Source organism: Gopherus evgoodei, chromosome 2 (assembly GCF_007399415.2).
Source record: "Gopherus evgoodei ecotype Sinaloan lineage chromosome 2, rGopEvg1_v1.p, whole genome shotgun sequence".
Classification (NCBI taxonomy): Eukaryota; Metazoa; Chordata; order Testudines; family Testudinidae; genus Gopherus; species Gopherus evgoodei.
Window position 1 is genome coordinate 175,477,169 of NC_044323.1, and position 19,176 is coordinate 175,496,344.

General features: G+C 42.8%; 2 protein-coding genes across 3 annotated transcripts in view; one reads left to right on the forward strand and one right to left on the reverse strand.

The window, feature by feature from the left end:
- The window catches only part of RPP40 (ribonuclease P/MRP subunit p40), a 50,005-nt gene extending 35,762 nt beyond the window's left edge, over window positions 1–14,243 (reverse strand). The window contains exons 1-2 of one of the 2 annotated variants that reach the window (XM_030552336.1): window positions 13,959–14,243; window positions 7,754–7,900 (exon numbers count right to left, since the gene is read on the reverse strand). In XM_030552336.1, the coding sequence (XP_030408196.1) occupies window positions 7,754–7,759 (6 nt within the window). In that variant the 5' untranslated portion in view covers window positions 7,760–7,900; window positions 13,959–14,243. Of the gene's footprint in view, window positions 1–7,753; window positions 12,686–13,958 lie in introns of those variants that run through there. The other variant, XM_030552335.1, reaches the window with a different exon arrangement.
- Window positions 14,244–14,382: 139 nt separating this feature from the next.
- On the forward strand, window positions 14,383–17,320 carry PPP1R3G (protein phosphatase 1 regulatory subunit 3G). The gene has a single exon (XM_030552338.1). It carries the CDS (start codon window positions 14,697–14,699, stop codon window positions 15,681–15,683), a length of 987 nt encoding a protein of 328 aa, XP_030408198.1. The 5' UTR covers window positions 14,383–14,696; the 3' UTR covers window positions 15,684–17,320.
- Window positions 17,321–19,176: the final 1,856 nt, after the last annotated feature.

The following is a 19,176-nucleotide window of genomic DNA, read 5'->3' on the forward strand; positions in this document are numbered from 1 at the left end:
CACACTTTGTCCCTCTCAAATTTTGAAAGGCACTTCACATTCTTAAACTTTGGGTCAAGTGATGTAGCTATCTTTAGAAATTTCACATTGGTACCTTCTTTGCGCTTTGTCAAATCTGCAGTGAAAGAGTTCTTAAAATGAACAACACGTGCTAGGTCATTATCCGAGACAGCTATAACAAGAAATATATGGCAGAACGTGGGTAAAACAGAGCAGGGGACATACAGTTCTCCCCCAAGCAGTTCAGTCACAAATTTAATTAACATATTTTTTTAATGAGTGTTGTCAGCATGGAAGCATGTCTTCTGGAATGGTGGCCGAAGCATGAAGGGACATATGAATGTTTAGCATATCTTGTGCATAAATACCTTGCAATGCTGGCTACAAAAGTGCCATGCAAATGCCTGTTCTCACATTCTGGTGACATTGTAAATAAGCAGAGGGCAGCATTATCTTCTGTAAATGTAAACAAACTTGTTCGTCTTAGTGATTGGCTGAACAAAAAGTAGGACTGAGTGGACTTGTAGGCACTGAAGTTTTACATTTGTAAGTTGCACTTTCACAACAAAGAGATTGCACTATAGTATTTGTATGAGGTAACTTGAAAAATACTATTACTTTTATCATTTTTACAGTGCAAATATTTGTAATAAAAATATACACTTTTATTTCAATTACAACACAGAATACAATATATATGAAAATGTAGAACATCCAAAATATTTAATAAATTTCAATTGGTATTCTATTGTTTAACAATGTGATTAAAACTGCCATTGATTTTATTAATTGTGATTAATTTTTTGAGATAATCACGAGTTAACTGTGATTAATTGACAGCCCTAGTAGTAACTACTCATTATGAGTAAGCATGGCAGAATCAAGCCCTGTTATTCTAGATCAGGGGTAGGCAACCTATGGCACACATGCCAAAGATGGCACGCAAGCTGATTTTCAGTGGCACTCACACTGCCTGGGTCCTGGCCACCGGTCTGGGGGGCTCTGCATTTTAATTTAATTTTAAATGAAGCTTCTTAAATGTTTTGAAAACCTTATTTACTTTACATACAACAACAGTTTAGTTAGATATTATAGACTTAGAGAAAGAGACTTTCTAAGAACGTTAACATGTATTACTGGCACATGAAACCTTACATTAGAGTGAATAAATGAACACTCGGCATACCAATTCTGAAAGATTGCAGAGCCCTATTCTAGATATAGACAGGTTACAGTGGAACTTTGTTAGGGAAATTGGAAATACTTTTATCAAGCAGGCTTATACACCTAAATAAGTAACAGTAGTTTAATGATAGACAATAATTTGCTGAAGAATTTAAATGGTGACTGCCTTTTATTCTATTAGTTTTTGATTGAGTACAAAAATACATGATGAGTGAGGAAGAGAGAGACTTGTGATCAATAATGTGCTATCAAATTGCTGGCTTCAGGCTTGCTTAAAATAATACTCAAATTGTCAGAGTCGAAACTGCCAATTCAGTTGCCAAAGGACTCTGCAGTTTATTATTTTAATTAAAAGACTCTCAGCCATGTTCTGCTTTCATTTACAACTGTGTAAATCTGGAGTAGCCCTGTTAATGTCAGGAGAGTTACTCAGGATTTAAATCAGTATGACTGGAGTAGACTATGGCCCTCTGATGTTGCAAACATGTCACTGTAGAACAAAAACCAACAAACCAGTCATTCACTGTAACTATTTCCATATGCATCTAAAATGTGTGCATTTATGTGTGTGTGACAGAGAGGGGCATGTCACTTTTCTTGTTGGTGTGCTATCTTGCTTTGAAAAAACTATGGCCTCTTTTTGAAACATTCCTATAATACAACAGGCTTACTTGTTGTTTAAAGCAGGTAAAAGGTAAACAGACTAGTTTTGGCATAAGTATGCTCCATTTATAAGGGAGATTTCGGAATCTGTCATGTTAATATATTATGGATAGATTAGAGAGAATGTACTGAATGACTGCAGCACCAGCTGCAGCTATTAGTCTCATCAGTTAAAGTAAAAAATATGAAGAAATATTGGCATCGTATTTTCTTTTTAAATTAGGTGTGTGTACAGCGGTCACAGCTGTCCCTTCGTCCGTCTGGAAGGGAGATCACGCCCCCTCGCTGCAAGTCCTCTGGAAGAGCACAGTTCAGGGGGGGAATTAGCATCGGGGGCTCTGCCACTTGGCAGGGTTACACAGTGCTGAGCCTAGGGGCCCTGGTCCTCTGACCAGACAGAGCACCAACCTAAGCAGTTGGGCGGCTCTGGCCGGTATTCAAGACAGAGCAATAACAAGTCTATTAGCCTAGGCCCTCAATGAGGGCAGAGCAGCGAAGTCAGGGAGCTCAGGCCTGTACTCAGGACAGAGCAACGAGTCTCTAAGCGCAGACTCTCAAACAGGGTGGAGCAGCAAATAGTCAGGGTCCTGGCTCTGATGGACCACTGAAAATGCAGGCCTCTTTGTCTGTGGTGGGGAGGCTGTCATGCCAGGGGTGGGATAGCAGGATAGGGGGACATATGCCCACCCAACTCCACTGCATCCTAGCCTAGGGCCCTAACTGTGGCAGAGTGGTCTGCCACTGGGTAAGCAGTGAAAACTGGCCGCAACAGGCTGGCCAGCTGTCAGTCTATATTTAAACTATAATTGAGTTCCCTGGGCTACTTCCTACACTCCCATTTCAGAGGAGTCCCAGGGTCGCAGTCTGCCTCGCTGGGATAAACAGCTAACAGCAGCCCCAGCAACTCCTTAACATCTCTAGCAACCAGCAGCTCCAGTAGTCCCTCTCGGGGGGCTGCAGTGGTTGCTGCTGGGTCTGAGCTCCAGCAGTGGGTGAGATGTCGTTCTCCTCTGGCAGCTCCTCTCCAGCTGAGCTGGTGAGCTGACCTTTTATATTTCCAGGTCCTGTCCCGTCTCTCTGCTTCCAGAAGGGCAGGTGTGGGTATCCTGGCTCTGCCCGCCAGGGGGACTCGCAACGTCCGTCTGGGAGAGAGGCCACGCCCCCTCATTACAGTGCAAAAATGCATTCTAATTTTCAGACGCAAGCAGAAAAGCGGGAAAAATATTAGCTCAGGACCTGCAAGGGGAATATATTTTGTAAAATAGATTATCAAATTCTTATTGTAGACATATAAACCGAATGTAAAATATATCTTCTCTCTATATGGCTAATAAAGGTTTAGTATATGCATAATACTTTGCACTTCTGTAGAGTCTGACCGATCGTGGCTCCCACTGTTGCGGCTTGCAGCTGCAGGCAAATGGGGGCTGCTGGAAGCGGTGGCCAGTAAGTCCCTTGGCCCGCGCCACTTCCATCAGCTCCCATTGACATAGAGCAGTGAACCGCGGATAGTGGGAGCCACGATCGGCCAGACCTGTGGATGGGGCAGGTAAACAAACTGGCCCGGCCCGCCAGGGGCTTTCCCTACACAAGCGGTGACCCCAGTTTGAGAAACACTGTTATAGTGCCTAGTACAATAGGGGCCTTAACTCTGACTGGGGACATTCAGTGGTACTATGATATAAATAAGTTATTGTAGGTGGGACTGGTAGTAAAACCTATTATTAAGATTGTCCAATACTTCCCATTATAGACCTGTTTTCAGTTACTTATTACTTCACAAACTTTAACCTGTGGGGAAAAATGTTCCATGGTGGCTGTCTGGCCCATGATGATTTTGTTTGGAAAATTTCAGCTAAAATAGTTTAGTCAGTGGGGAATGGGAGCCAGTGGGGATGGAAGGCAGGCAGGGGGATTAGGAGTAGCTGGGCAAGGAGATGAGGACCGGGAGATGGAGACTGGGAGTCTGGAGGGGTTAGGCTAGGACTTGCTGGGCAAGGAGACTAGGACTGTGATGAGAAGTCCGAGGAATGAAGGCTGGGACTGCCTAGGTGAAGAGACTGGGACTGGGATAAGGGGCCAATTAGAGATAGGCAGCAAAGAAAAGAGTGAGATTTGTGGATAGAATTGGGTTAGGATTGAGTACTGTGACTGCTGAGATTCTGGGGTTAAAAGCTGCTTAGAATAATCTATTGCTGAAGACAATCACAATGATATTCTATTGCCATAATCCATCAAATACTGCCCTCAATCACACCTCTGTGCACCCACACTGAAATCATTAAGGAGCACTGGCATAAGTGAGGGCAGAATTTGGCCCAATATTTTCTTCTGTATTACTGTCAATGAAAATTTACAAAACATAATACAACAAATATATTACAGGTGCATTTACATTGAATACATGTTTACCAAGGCCGTGAAGCATCATAGCAGTTAAAATGTAAAGACAATAATGAGTCCATCTACCTACAAGGGCAGATATGTAACCCAACAGAGGACATATCACTGCGTAGATCATCACTTTCTATTTAAGATTAATCTTTGGTATTTAAACTTTCCTTATAAAATAGCTTCATTTAAAGCTGTGATTTCTCTGAAGAGGGTCCCAGGCCAGCGAAAGAATCTTCAAGCATATATTAGAATTCTACTTCCATTTCAACAAGATGTTTCTGCTACTCAAAACATTTCCCATTTAATGCCTTTCTTTTATACTTTTCCCCATCTTAGGTTTGCAAACTACCTGGGGAGAGATTTTCCTTACACTAAAAACTATTTATGATCAAAGAAGGGCCCATGACAGTAGCTCTCAGTGCTAGCACCACAGTTCTTACTGGGCATGTTGCATACTTCTGCCTCTCAGAGGCTGTCACTGGGGAAGGAACCCAATCTTAGAACTGAATGGGTGGGGATCTCTGTCCCCAAACTGGTTCTTGCTCCCTTACAACCTCTTGTACAAGAGAGGACAGGGGAATTTTTACACCCCTATTAGTCTGGCTTCTTTAACTGGCCATTACTGTTCATCCTCACACCAGCTAAATCCTGATTATGATCCTTCAACAGCACTTCAAACAGGTCACCTTCTCTTTGAACTCTCTATCACCACAAGTTAGTGTGGACATAGAGACCGCTGTGACATGGCCTTGCAAGGGAAGAGAACATGGATGGCTGAGGTTATTATTCTAGCTTGATCATAGTTACCGTACTTTCTAAAATAAATTCTTTGCACATTAGAAACGTATGGGCTATTGACAACAGATCTTCTCCCATATTTATCACGATACGCTATGCGGGCTATGTAAACCCATTAATCTATCCAAAATTCTACCTCCAACTTCACTGAGGGGTTGAGTGGGTGGTGAAGATGATATCTTTAAAATTAAATAATTGAATGTTCAAGCTGGTCGGAGTCCAAACACATCCCCCTTTGATGCTCTGCCCCGAGCTGTCTGACTCAGCAGGTAGTTTCTACTTCAAAGTGTTCCACTACCGTGGCTGCTGTTCTTTGTAAATAGTGGGAGCCTTTGAATGGATGTGGCTCTGTGACAGCATGTCAGAAAGCAGCATTTTAAAAAAAATCCCCCTATGCTGAAAACATTTTTTCAGTAGTTGAGTATATTTTTTTTTTGCCAATCACTCTGACAGACCTTGTCATAGAGCTGTGCCCTTTTCAAAGGCTCCTGCTACTTGCACAGAACTTCATGAACACAGCTGCAACTCTCCACCAGAAGGAGTCATTTTTACATAGATGTTTCTCTGACCACAATAACATTAGCTGATTGAAAAGTCTGACAAGCATGACTTTAACAAATAAGGTTTTTAATATACTACATACATGGGAAAGTTTAAATAAATATCTCCCAAAACACAGATGCATAACACTGCAATTTAACACCAACAAAATAATCCAAATATGCATAAAATTACAGTCAAATTAAGATTTGTGCAAAAGCTATTTTTGTTAAATTTCAGTCGAACTCTGTTCTCAGTCTAAATTTCCCCCAAAGTGCTTGGAATCTTTTGCACACTGTTTTTGGGAAACAAAGGATAATGTGATAATTCCCTTTTTTATTATGTATTTGTTCAGCACAAACAGTGTGCTCAGTTCTGCGCAAGACACAAAGAGAAATGCCACCGGACTTTAAGAGGGTCAGGATTTCACCCAAAATAAAGAGATTCCTTGCCCTATTGCCACATACATGGCACAAATAACACAAGATTTAGAATCACCAATCATTGATCACCAATCACCATGGGAAACGCAATCATTGCCATGAATCAGACAAATAGGATATTCATAAATTCAAAGTATCTCCATTTCTCATACATCATTGTTGATGTGAGTCACTAGTTAAAAGATGGATGGAACACTTCATAATACTTGGCAGCCCTGAAGGATGAGAGATTTCTGCCATTGTCTGAAGGGCTCCAGTAAAACGTATGAGGTTTTGTCTCCTGAACATCTGGCAGAAATTCAGATTAAATCCCTCTCAGTCCCTTTGGAAACTGTAATAGTTTCTGCTATTCCTTTCAAGGCATACTGAACACTTTTTAAGTTCAATACCAGCTTCTTCAAGAACAAAACTAATCTGTGCCTTTATGGATTAAAGCTATTCAATTTTGTTTAATAGAGAAGAAAACTAGTTTAAAAATAAGAAAATGGTCTAATAAACTCTCTGTATAAGCTTTGAAACAGGAAGGAATATGCATATATTTAAATAAACTCTAATCAAACAGTATAACCTGGAAAGATCTGTGATACAGGTTTTACACTGGAACATAGCAGGAACTCATAACCTGATGGAATCTTTACATCCAATACTTGGAAATCCTCACAAACTGATAAAACTAAAACCCTAAAATCTTAGCAAAGATACAAAGATGCTATGTTTGCAGATAACATTCCCCAAGGACATGAAGTATTAATAGTTTAAAAATAATTTAAGAGGATATTAATATCCCAACATGCCATCTACATAGGAATGACAGATCTGTTAAAATAAGCTGTCCTGAAAACAAGAGTATTCATGACACAATTTTATCTCTGGAAAACCAACTTAATGCAAAAACATGCATTTTCAAAGTTTAAGTCCCAAGACTAAGTTAAATATGGGTAAAAAAACAGTTCAGAACTAATGCTGGAAGAATCTGAAGTGAGATATGGTAATCTGAAGTCAGATTTGAATATTCATTCTGTGCACAAACTGCTGATGTTTCTCTCTCTCTAATATATACACACATGTTCACTTCACCAGGACTTCTCTGATATTTATGTTAATATTACACAATAGTTATCTCATGAATGTTTTCTGATAAGCCTCTGTCATTAGGGATTTCCTTAGACAAGATGTGAGGGGGGAACTGGTGAGGTCACTGAAGAGATTTGAGTTTTTGTAACCTGTATGTTTATTAATAGAATACCTTCCTTGGGACTGCTGGGAAATCTGTCAATTTAGGATGTGGAGATTGAAGCCATGATCGAAATGGTTATAGAGGAATAATCAACAGGCTGCTTGAATTGATTCCTGATTAAATTGGATGGTTATCTGAAACAGTGGCAACTGAGTAAGCAAATTTAATTTTCTAGTCTAGATATAGCTCATCCCTTCTCCAGGGATTTGAAGCTGGATGACTGTAGACAAACAATTTTGTCTTCCTTTTCTGTTCATGTGGTGGTTACTGATTCAAACAGATTTATCTTTGTTAAACCACACATCCAACAGCAGCACTGCCTCCCAAAGGACTGAGCCTCTGGACAGGGCATCTGCAATAAAGTTTTATTTTCATGGAATAATGTAACCGATTCAGAAATCAAACATTGTGAGCTACTGAAAATAGAATTCCTAGTGACAGTTCTGAAATGAAAGAACTTCTCTTATTTTCCTTTCATCAGTATATAAATTACCTTCATTCTGTTGTATGGAATAAAATGTATGGTACATGTTAGTCCTGAGATGGCTACAATACGAGGGAATTAACTGAAGCCACTCCAGACAATTAACAGGCTGTTTCTATCCTCCATTGTTTGTCCTAAACCAAAATAAGTTTTGTCCTGGAAAAGAGACACACGAACATTGAGGCAATAAGATAAATGAAAGGTGAAGTGAATATGATATTTTGAGTCCATCCCTCCAGTTGTGAAAGGGCTTCTTAAAGCAAGTTTACCAGACCCCCCACCCCAAGGGTTTATAGATTATTTTCCCTCTTAAGGCAAGTTTACCAGACTTTTCCCCCCAAGGTTTATTGATTCCCTCTCCCTTCCCCAGTGCAATAGTAAATGTTGCAAGATACTATAACATTTCCATTGAATAGGCTGGCAATAAAGCCACTAAGTAACTTAGTATAACACAATGGCTAGGTCCCACTGAAATCCCCTATCCCACTTTAATACTTTCAGATGATTTTCTTTTCTCCATTGGATTCACTGATGGAGAACTGGATACATTTTTACTATCCCTGAACATGAAAACTGGAGCAGTCAAGAGACAATGTCACAATCCACTGCCAGCGCATCAGGTTTTCTACGGGTAAGTGATTTGGTTGGGCCAACAGAGGGACAGACAAAAACATTAAGCCCTGATCCCTAACTTCAGTGGGCCTGCTTCACGGTAGTAAAGTTAAGCATGTGCCTTAGTGTTTGCAGGACTGGCGGGACTTAGTTTGCAAATATTTTCCAAATAAACCAATTTAAGTTTTTTAATCTCAAAGGCCATGATTCAGCACTGCACTTAAGCACATGAATTTTCCCACTATGTTCAGTGGATTAAAGTTAAGCAGTTGTTTACTTTCTTTGCTGAATCAGGGCCATAAAGTACTAAGTTTGTTTTTTCCAAGAACATATAATAGTTACCAATGAGACAACTTGAAAAATGCAAAGGCATGAGGAGTTTTTATATTTCACTTCCAAAGAGGGAGGAGGAGGAAAACTGTGTTCTGAATCAGCCTTATTATAATTATTTATTTGTACCTCAGTAGTGCCTGGAGCCTCCAAACAAGGTTGGGCTCCACTGTGCTGGGCATTGTACAGAGTATGAGAGAGTTCCTGCCCTGACAAGCTTCTAGTCTAAGGCCCCAATCCAATAAATACTAACCATATGTTTGACTCAAATGCTTCAAGTGAAGTATGTAAGTAAGTGTTTGCAAGATCAGGGCCTAAACAGATAAGACAAGGGAAATCTCGCTATTGCCATGTTGCAGATGGAGAACTGAGGCACTGCCAGATAAATGTCTTGCCCAAAGTCTGTAGCAGAGGCAGGAACTGAATCAAGATCACCTGAGACTCAGTCCAGTTCATTAATCATAAGACTCTTCTTCCTCTCAAACTTCATAGTGCAACCCTCATTGCTATTACCTCTCCATGACATTGTTCATATAATTAGACAAAAATGAATCACCTCCAATGACAAAAATTCTCCAGCTGAACCAAAGATTTTACAAAAATAACTTGATGAATGAGTAGGCTTTGAAAAACCATTGATCAGATTTGCTTATGCTCTTCAACGATCTAGTCTTGTGAACTGTCACTTTTAAAACTTTTATTTCAGAGAGTCCATTTGGAAGTGTTTTGAATAGAGAACATATTAAAGGCCGTGGGGCAGATCCTCCTAGTTCCAGCAGCTATGACAATTTACACCAGCTGAGGATATAACAATTAGACTTAAGAGTTCAAACTCCACCTGCTTTGGAAATACTAACAAACAATTTACTTGGCCCTCAGAATTTTTAAATTCCCATGATCTCCATAACTACCTGATTTAATGCTTAAATAGATTTTGATCCAATATTAATTCCTACTGCCTTATTCCTTGCACAGAATTCTTATGAATGGCAATCCTCTTTGCAGACCAATTTAGCACAGTCATGGGGATATTATTAGGAGAAATATAGATTATTCATTTCAATATGCATTACCCTGCATTTATCAAAATTAAAATTCAGCTGCTGTTGTACTATCCTGCGTTTGGTTAGATTTTTCTGGAGGTTTTTCCTACAATCCTATTTTTTTTACTGATCTAAATAGTTTTGTGTCATCAGCAAATTTCACTGCTCCTTCCCCTACCAAATCATTAACAAACATATTAATTAACATTAACAGCAGAGGCAGAATGCTTTTGTGGAGCAAGCATAAAATGAGGAGTTAGGGAGGTAGGTCCAGACACAGATCCACAAATGAGTATTTAAGTATTTATCCACAGTGGAACAGTCATTGGGCCACAAAGAGAGAGACTCTGTAGTTCAGAGGTTAAGGAACCCACTTGGGAAGTGGGAAACCCAGAGTCCAGTTCCCCTCCTCAAATCACTCTTTCATTACTTATTCATAGAGGAACACTTCAACAGGAGATACTGAGGGAGTCTCATATCAGACTATTCCATATCTCATTGGTTGGAGCAATTTCCAAAGAGGTAGGAGACTCCCAGTCTTTCTCCCTCTCTGGCTGAGAGGGGAGAATTGAACCTGGGTCTTCAACATTCCAGGAAATGTTCTAGCCATTGGGCTAAAAGTTATAAGATGGGTAGCACTGCCACCACCTTCTCCTCCTCTGGTGACCAAATTGTGAATGAAACCCAAACCAGTAGGTGGCCTCTGAACACTCCTACCGGATCTGGCCCAGCATGTGTCTGTCTTCTCCCAGTTTGTGAATTGCTCTGGGGCTTGGGAGGAGATAGACATCTGGATAATTACAGTAAGGAGGCGGTGCACATGCTCACAGACAGAAACATAGGCACTGGGGAAACTTTTACCCTGAAAACTTGGGCACCTACAGGGTTTGGCAGGAGTTTTCTGGATTGCACTGGAGCCTAAAACACCAGAGATTTTGGCACCTAAATCTGGGTGCCTAAGTATCTTTGTGGATCTCACCATCTCTAAAATGGGATAATACTTTTTTGAACCTTTAAAGATAATGGTTTAGAACTTTTCTCCATAACCATGATATCTAGAAATTTACTTTTGTTTAAAAATGAAAGCTGAGAGTCTTACGTTATCATATGTCTCCAGAAGCTGGAATTTTAAGAAAAAAACGTCAAATACTGTGACAGTTGGCAACACTGCAATAGGATTTTTCCTTTATCCTGGTGTTTTTCCCCAGAAACAGTCTCCCTTTCTTGAGAGACCTTGTCAAAAGCTATTTGAAAATTCAAACAACAGAGTCAGTATTTTATTTATGCGTCTCTTTCAGAGAATTCTAACATAGTAAATCAGCACAAATTTGACCTTACAGAAGCTATATTGATCTGACCTTACTGAATATATGTATAGTATCCAAGAGTTAGAATATTCCATACCTCATTATTTAGACACATTTTATTCACTCCTTGTTGCTCCCATTCATCTCATCTGGTGTTAAAGACAAATGGACACTATTGAAATATTGTTTTATATATAGTGTTTTTGAATAGCCTTCAGCTAGATTCTATGAATTATGGCCCAATCCTGCAAGCATTTACATATGTGCTTAACTTTGTGCACAAGAGTTATTTCATTGACTTCAGAGGGACTTCTTAAGTGTGTAAAGTTAAGCATGTCTGAAAGTGTTTTCAGGATCAGGGTGTAAAGGTGTGTCTTAATTAGATACATTTTCAATGGCGTAACTACACTGAAATTGCACAAGTAGTACACTGTATAAATCCTTAAGGTAAATAAACTGCATTGGTGCAGACTGGTGTTTGCACCAATACGACTTAACCTGATCATTTCAGGTATTTTAGTTTGCCTTTCAGCCTATTTTTTAAGTTTATCAGCGTTTCAGAAGAAAAAGCTCCACTCTTATGTTAAGGTGTTGTCCATTGCTGACTCCCATTCTTAATCCATGATAGCCAAACAATGTATCCTGAGCAACAGTGACCATCTGTTTTCCTAGTTATTCTCTGAACCAGTTCCTGTGTATCACACAAGACTAGGTTGAAAATTAGTTTCTTTCTTGCATGCTCCAGAACTAGTTATTGGTAAAAGCTGATTACAATGACAGAAATTACAGAAGGAATCAGGTTACTGGGAAATTTTAAATAACTGTTATCTCAACATTAGTGGTTCTACTCTTCAATAGCATAAGCTTGCACCCTTATTCCTGTGGAAATATTCTTTCAAATGAATGAACTATCTAGCCATACTAGATGACTGCTGCAAAGACAGTTAATATTTCAATGGCGTCCATTTGTCTTTAACACCAGATGAGATGAATGGAAGCAGTTTGCCTCTCTCTGAGAGACAGGCTGCCCACGCAGTAGAACAGTATCTCATCAGTTCACCTTTGGAAGGTTATTTTTGCAATTGAAATGAAATTTAATTAAAAATAAATCTTAATTTCTTCAGAAAATTATCTTGATCCATGGAGAGAACCTAGATCTCCAGAAAGTGATGTTACTTGCATATGGATTTCTAGTATCTCTGTCCTGAAAAAGGTGAGGTGGAGGAGAGGAATTGTACTTTCACCAACAGAACTATCTAAAGATGACAGCTGTAACATGTACTAAGTACCCGTTTAATTTTGGAAAACTTCCCAGATATGCAAGGGCATTGACTCCAAGAATCCTAATAAAAAATCCACAATAAAATCCTTATTGTGGTGCTATCATTTAACATGCAGTAGTTAGCTAAAAATGGCCTAGAGAGGGAAAAAATGTTTGTACGGTTTTTCTGAAGTCAAACTTTTTCTGTGTGTGTTTTTTTAACATTATAAATAACTTAGAAAACTCTATGACTAGATTTTCAAAAGGGGCCTGTGCACCTTCAGACTCCTTGGGCATAGTTTTCACAGGAGCACAGTATTGCCAACACTAACGCTCATTTTTTCAGAGGCTCCTAACTTCTATTGATTTCAGTGGAAATTAGGAGCCTAAATATGTTTAAGGGTCTGGGTCAGTGTTCAAAAATCACAAGTCTGGCAAAAAAAAAAAAAAAAAAAAAAAAAGGAAGAAGAAGAAGAAGAAGAAAAAAGTAACTAGTGGCTTAAAAATCATGTGACTTTAAAAGACTAGTACCTTTGGGATTCTTTTCATTTTGATTTTTTTAGTTTTTGAGACTTCAGGGTTCTTGTTTTCAAGTATTTCTCTTTAATTATGAGAATCTAGAAACTTTCTTAAAAAAATGAAAGCAGAGGTTCTCATATAATCACATCCGTGTAAAAGAAAATCATCAAATATCATGAGACTTGTGATAAAATGGTAAAAGTTGGCAGTACTGGAAGCACCTGCTACTCATACAGACTTCAACTGGACCTGGAGTGTGGCACTTTTTAAAATCAGGCCCAAGAGATCTCCAGCAGGGCACCCAAAATCAAAGGCCGCTTTTGAAAAATTCTGGCCCAAGCATTAGTGGAGAACTGATAGGATTCTGACGGTGTTCCACAGAAGTGAAGTATGTGTAACAGAAGTTAAATTCCACAACTTAACTGAAGTGGGAAACCTGTTTAAAATGTTTTGATTCTATTTCTTTTTTACTCAAATGGCCTGATGACAAAGTTTTTGTTAAAGATTCAACACTCTCTTCAATTAAGGCCAGCAGAAAGATCCGAATACCCCCAGTGAGTTCTCTGGCAAAATCAGGAAGACTAGATGTACCTGTCCTGATATTTCTACATTAAAAAAACCAGAAGCAAAAACTTTAAAAAGCAGTAACAGTAAATCCCTTCCCCTAGGCCTTTGTGTATCACAAAGACAAAAAAGAGACATCTTTAAATCGCTTTTTGCCAAGACGCTTTTTGCCAAGAAGTTGCTGTATTTACTGTATTGAGGTCAATCACCTATGCAGAGAGCCTGTTGCGGGACCAGGGCTTAAATTACTTTTGCCTGTGGAAGCATCATAGATTCCCTGAAGCAGTATCAAACCTGGTAGCTGGAATGTGAGACTAACTATGGGGTAGCTTGGACCATTGTGCCCTGCTTTTATACAAGCAATGGCCTAGGGCAGTGGCTCTTAACCTTTCCAGATTTCTGTATCCCTTTCAGGAGTATGATTTGTCGTGCATACCCCCAAGTTTCACCACACTTAAAAACTCCTTGCCTACAAACTCAGACATAAAATTACAAGTGCGACACCGCACTAATACATAAAGATTGCCTACATTTGTATCATATTAAAAAATCAATTGGAATATAACTATTGTACTTACATTTCAGTGTATCGTATATAAAGCAGTATAAACAAGTCATTGTCTGTATGAAGTTTTAGAAAGCCTGACTTCACTAGGCCTTTTTTATGTAACCTGTTGTAAAACTTGCCAAATATGTAGATGAGACCTGCATACCCCTGGCCTAAGGCATTGCAATAATGACAATAGCATTGCAGCTGCGCGAGGTGAAGGGCATTGCTGGCTGACCCCGACAGATCTAGAGGGGCTCGTGCTTGGGAGCACCAAGCAAATCACAAGCCATCTCAGGACCCTGCAGGGACAACTCGGTGGGCCGCTCCTCCCTTTATCCGATACCACTTTTGGGCTCTTCCTGTAGCTGCTGCTGTGGAGACGGCAGCGCCCTCCCCTGGTTCGGAAGCCGCGGATGGGCGGGCAGCGCCTCCCGCCGAGGTGGGCGTGTTCGGCCAAACACGCTGCGCACGGAAAGTTCTGCGAGCCTGTCCGCGGCGCTGGGTCCGCTCTGCCCCTTCGCCCCCTGGCTCTGGCAGGGCTGGGGACGTGGCGGGCAGCCCGCGGTTTGATTTCTCCCGAGGCTCCACCTCTGCCGCCAGGAGCCCCCGGGGGGATAGTATTGCGCCCCCCCCACCATGACTCCGCTGCAAGGCAAAGGCGATAAAACGACCCCACCGCCTTAGCCAGCGCAAGCCCCGGCCGGGACAGGGCCAGCAGCAGCCGCGGAGTCTCCCGGGGAGGGGCCGGGGGCGAGGGCGACATGCCATGGAAGGCCGGGACTCCGGACTGCTGGGCTTGGAGCAAATGCTAGCGCCTTTCGGGGGCCGCCAGCAAGAGAGGACGGCTCGGCTGCTCGCACGGGACCCCTGGCGAGGCAGCTCCGCAGAGCAAGAGCAAGAGGGGGCGGCGGCTGCGCTGCCTCTGCAGGAGACCTGGGGCGAGCCGCAGCGGGCTGGAGCCTCTGCCCCGCCGGAGCATGGGGAGCTGCTGCTGGGGCTGCGCCGCCGCGGGGGGCGGTCTCTGTCGCTGCCCGCTAGCCCCAGCCTGGCGGCCGCCAGGCTCTTCCCGCCGCCGGAGGAGGGCAGCGGGGGCTGCTGCACCAAGTGCAAGAAGCGGGTGCAGTTCGCGGACTCGCTGGGGCTGAACCTGGCCAGCGTGAAGCACTTCAGCGCGGCGGAAGAGCCGCAGGTGCCGCCCGCCGTGCTCTCCCGCCTGCGGCGCCTGCCCCGGGAGGAGTTCAGCGCCGCGCTCGGCCTGGGCTGCGGGGCCCGCCCGCCGCCTCCCCCCCTGGAGCTCGTGCCCGACTTCCAGCCCGCCGGGGAGGTGGCGGCGGCCGAGCGGCTGCAGCGGGAGCGGGTGTGTCTGGAGCGCCTGGGCCAGCCCGCGGCGGCCCTGGACGTGCGGGGCACCGTGCGGGTGCTGAGCTGCCCGGGCCCCAAGGAGGTGACGGTGCGCTACACCTTCAACGAGTGGCGCTCCTTCCTGGACGCCGCGGCCCAGCCCCTGTCCGGCCCCGAGGGGAGCGACCCCCCTACCGAGCGCTTCCACTTCAGCCTGTGCACCCCGCCCGGCCTGCTGGAGGGCTCCGCCGTGCACTTCGCCGTCTGTTACCGCAGCCAGCAGGGCGAGTACTGGGACAACAACGGGGGCAGCAACTACACCCTGCGCTGCTGCCGCCCCGCCCCCTGGGGGCTCCCCGCAGCGCCCAGCACAGACACCGACCAGGGAGACCCCACCGGACCCCTCTACTGAGCGTCGCCTGGGACCGCCGGGAACCACCCCAGCACTCTCCAGCCTGGGGCCGCTCCTGCCTTCAGCTTAGCCCGGCAGCAAACCAGCCTGCCCAGATTGGGAGCAAAAGCAGCCCCCAGGCCTGAGCCTAGTTTGGGGGCAAATAAGCTGCCAGCCAGCTAGCGCCTTGCAGGGAGCCTGGTTCCACCCACCCATCGTGCCGAGCCTGCGGTGGGTAGGGTGTGGCAACAAGCAGCCTATGAATGTCCTGCCCTTGAGCAGAAAGCGACCATTGTGCCAAGCCAAGCCTTAGCTGTCAGAAACCACTGCAGTGTCCCATTCCTTGTCCTCGCACCCTAGAACAACTCTGTGCCACGTTCCTGCTGCATAGTCACTGGTTTCTGAGCCTTCCATTAGACTGTGGCTTGTTTTGTTTAATTAAAGAGCTGACTGATCCAGGGGCAGGGGCCTCTTACCATCAGCCTTAAAGTTGTAGACAAAGTTAGGTCTGACCTGTTGGTTCTGGTATTGTTAATTCATCATTTTTGTAAAGGAAATGAACTCTCAGGAGCTGCAAGAAGTCGCAGAGTTTCCTCTCATGTACTTTTCTCTTTAAAGTTGGTTAAAGAGAACTAGAAACAAGATATTTTTGTGATTTATTTTTTAAAAAAAAGTGTCTAACTTGAAGATGATGGTGCCTTATATGAAGTTTCCTATTTAATACACTGAATTTAAGGAGAGAACTTTAAATTCAGTGTTGTGACTGTGCTATGCTTATGCATTAGGCATTTCTCTCTGGACTGACAGATAATGCATGCACTTTTCCTTTTATGGGTATGTAGGCATTTCCTAGAAACAGGGATAGATGTAGGCAAAAACAGAGTTGTCATTATGGCTTGCAGAAATCCAACTCTTTTTTGAGAGGGAGAAATGGGTGAGGGTCAGTCCGCAACGCCTCTTAATTCTTAGGTCTTGATTCTGCAAATACATGGGTTAAAAAAAGAATTGGATAAGTTCATGGAAAATAGGTCCATCAATGGCTCTTTGGATGTCCCTAGCCTCTGATTGCCAGAAGCTGGGAGTGGATGACACGGGATGGATTACTTGATTCCTGTTCAGTTCATCCCCTCTGACGCACCTGGCATTGGCTGCTGTCAAAAGACAGGAGGATACTGCTTTAGATGGACTATTGGTCTGACCCAGTATGGCTGTTCTTATGCTTAACTTTACTCGTGAGTAGTCAATAAGGCTACTCAAGCACTTAAAGTCAAGCACATATGTTGTTGCCAGACCGTGGAGGAACGTAAAGGCTTGAGTTCAGTCAGTAGTCTTCACACATTCAAATGAGGGGCTTAATTCTTTCACCCCTTTCCAAAAACAACATAATATGACAGCAGTCTTCCACTCTGTTGTTAATTCAATGGAGTCCATAATATAACTTTGATATGTGAGCGCTTTATGGTTTATTTGTGTCCCACCTTTGCTGTAGGTTTGGAGGCCCCGAATGACAGAAAATATCCTTTTTTCCTTGTAAGTTAGTGCACTTTGACACTGTTCAATGGCTAATGCAGTTCCCACATAACACGGCCTTATTTCATAAAGTTCATGTATAGCTCTGGCTAATCTTTGTTAAAATAGAGTCTTGCCTAACACACACACACACACGTTGCTTTTTTTTCATAATGAAAGATCTAGAAATTTAAAATAGTGATGGTTTTTCTAACGGTATGTCTACACTACAGGCACTAGAGCAGCACAGTTGCAGCACTGCAGTCACGCCTCTGTAGCACTACAGTGTAGGCCACAGGGTGGCCAACCTGTGGCTCCAGAGCCACATTGAGCTCTTCAGAGGTTAATATATGGCTCCTTGTATAGCACTGACTCCAGAGCTGGAGCTACAGGTGCCAACTTTCCAATGTGCGGAGGGGTGTTCACTGCTCAAGCTCTGGCTCTGCCACAGGCCCTGCCCACCCTCCCCCCCTTCCTATCCCTGTCCCCCCAGCCTGCCATGCCCTTGCGCCTCCCCAGAGCCTTCTGGATGACACGAAACAGCTGATCTGGAGGTGTGTGAAGGGAATGGGAGGCAGTGATCAGGGGGGCTGCTGGTGGGTGGGAGGCGTTGGGAGCGGGGTTGGGGAGCTGATGGGGAGCTGCTCTTGTATTACTGTGGCTCTTTGGCAATGTACATTGGTAAAGTCTGGCTCCTTCTCAGGCTCAGGTTGGCCACCCCTGTGTAGGCACTACAGTGAAGGAGTTTCTGTTGCTGTAGTAAATCCACCACCCTTGAGAGGTACTAGGTAGGTTGATGAAACAATTCTACTGTCAATCATGCTGTGCCTACAGAGGTGGTTAGGTTGACCTAACTACATCACACAAGTGTGAAATTTTCAATAGTATGATGCCCAGTTGTTACATGGATTTTTGTACAATTTGGCATGGGTAAATATTTTTGTTAGGGATGACTACCTGAGGAATGTATCAGAGAGGTAGCCGTGTTAGTCTGGATCTATAAAAGCAGCAAAGAATCCTGTGGCACCTTATAGACTAACAGACATTTTGGAGCATGAGCTTTCGTGGGTGGCAACACCCACGAAAGCTCATGCTCCAAAACGTCTGTTAGTCTATAAGGTGCCACAGGATTCTTTGCTGCTTTTACCTGAGGAATGGTCTTTATGAAGTAGAGTCAGGTCTTAGTTTTCCATGGTCCTTACTAATGAGTGAAAATAAATGGTTTCCTTTAGCTCTCTTCATGCTATATTCATAGCCACATTTCTGTAGGTATTTATAGTACCTTATTCTGTTTAGTATGAAAGCATGTGTTCGGTCATTTGTCAGTACAAATTTGTAAGACACCCCATTCGCTAACATCTAAGTTTTGTAAAAAGATAAGTAGTATGGAAAAGTATGACTTTTTACATTTAGATGACTGATATATGTTGTGTAGGTGCATGGAGCTGTAATTTATAGAACCGGATGCTCCAAGGCGTGTCTACATTATGGAAAGCTAACTTAATGGAATACTCAATTACAACATGATAGTGCCCCCAAAGATTAAAACACAGTTTGATTTTGCAGCGTAGACAGGGTCAGACTCTTGTTAGTGAATCACACTCTAACCTTGGACTTTGCAGGTCTGTGAGCAGCATTCATGGTTAATTGCTAAAACATGGTTTAATCCTGTCTGAGATATAGGAATAAATCGTGATTCACCTATGTTAGGGCACTACAATATTGTAAGTACCTAGCATGACGCATTAGACTTTCAGTGTGTATGAGGCCTTTTTAGCATAACAAAAACACCAATTTTCAATGGAATTACTTGGGAATGTTTCATACTCGACTTATTATTGTAATACTGTACAGTACTTCAAAATGTGTTTGAGGTTGTACACAGTAAGTTATATAAATATAAACTGAAAGAGAAATCCCAGTAGTAATTCTACAAGTTAAGTATATACTCTCCCTCCCCCCCCCCCCGATATGCACCAAGTCCATATATTTTAAAAAGGAAAAT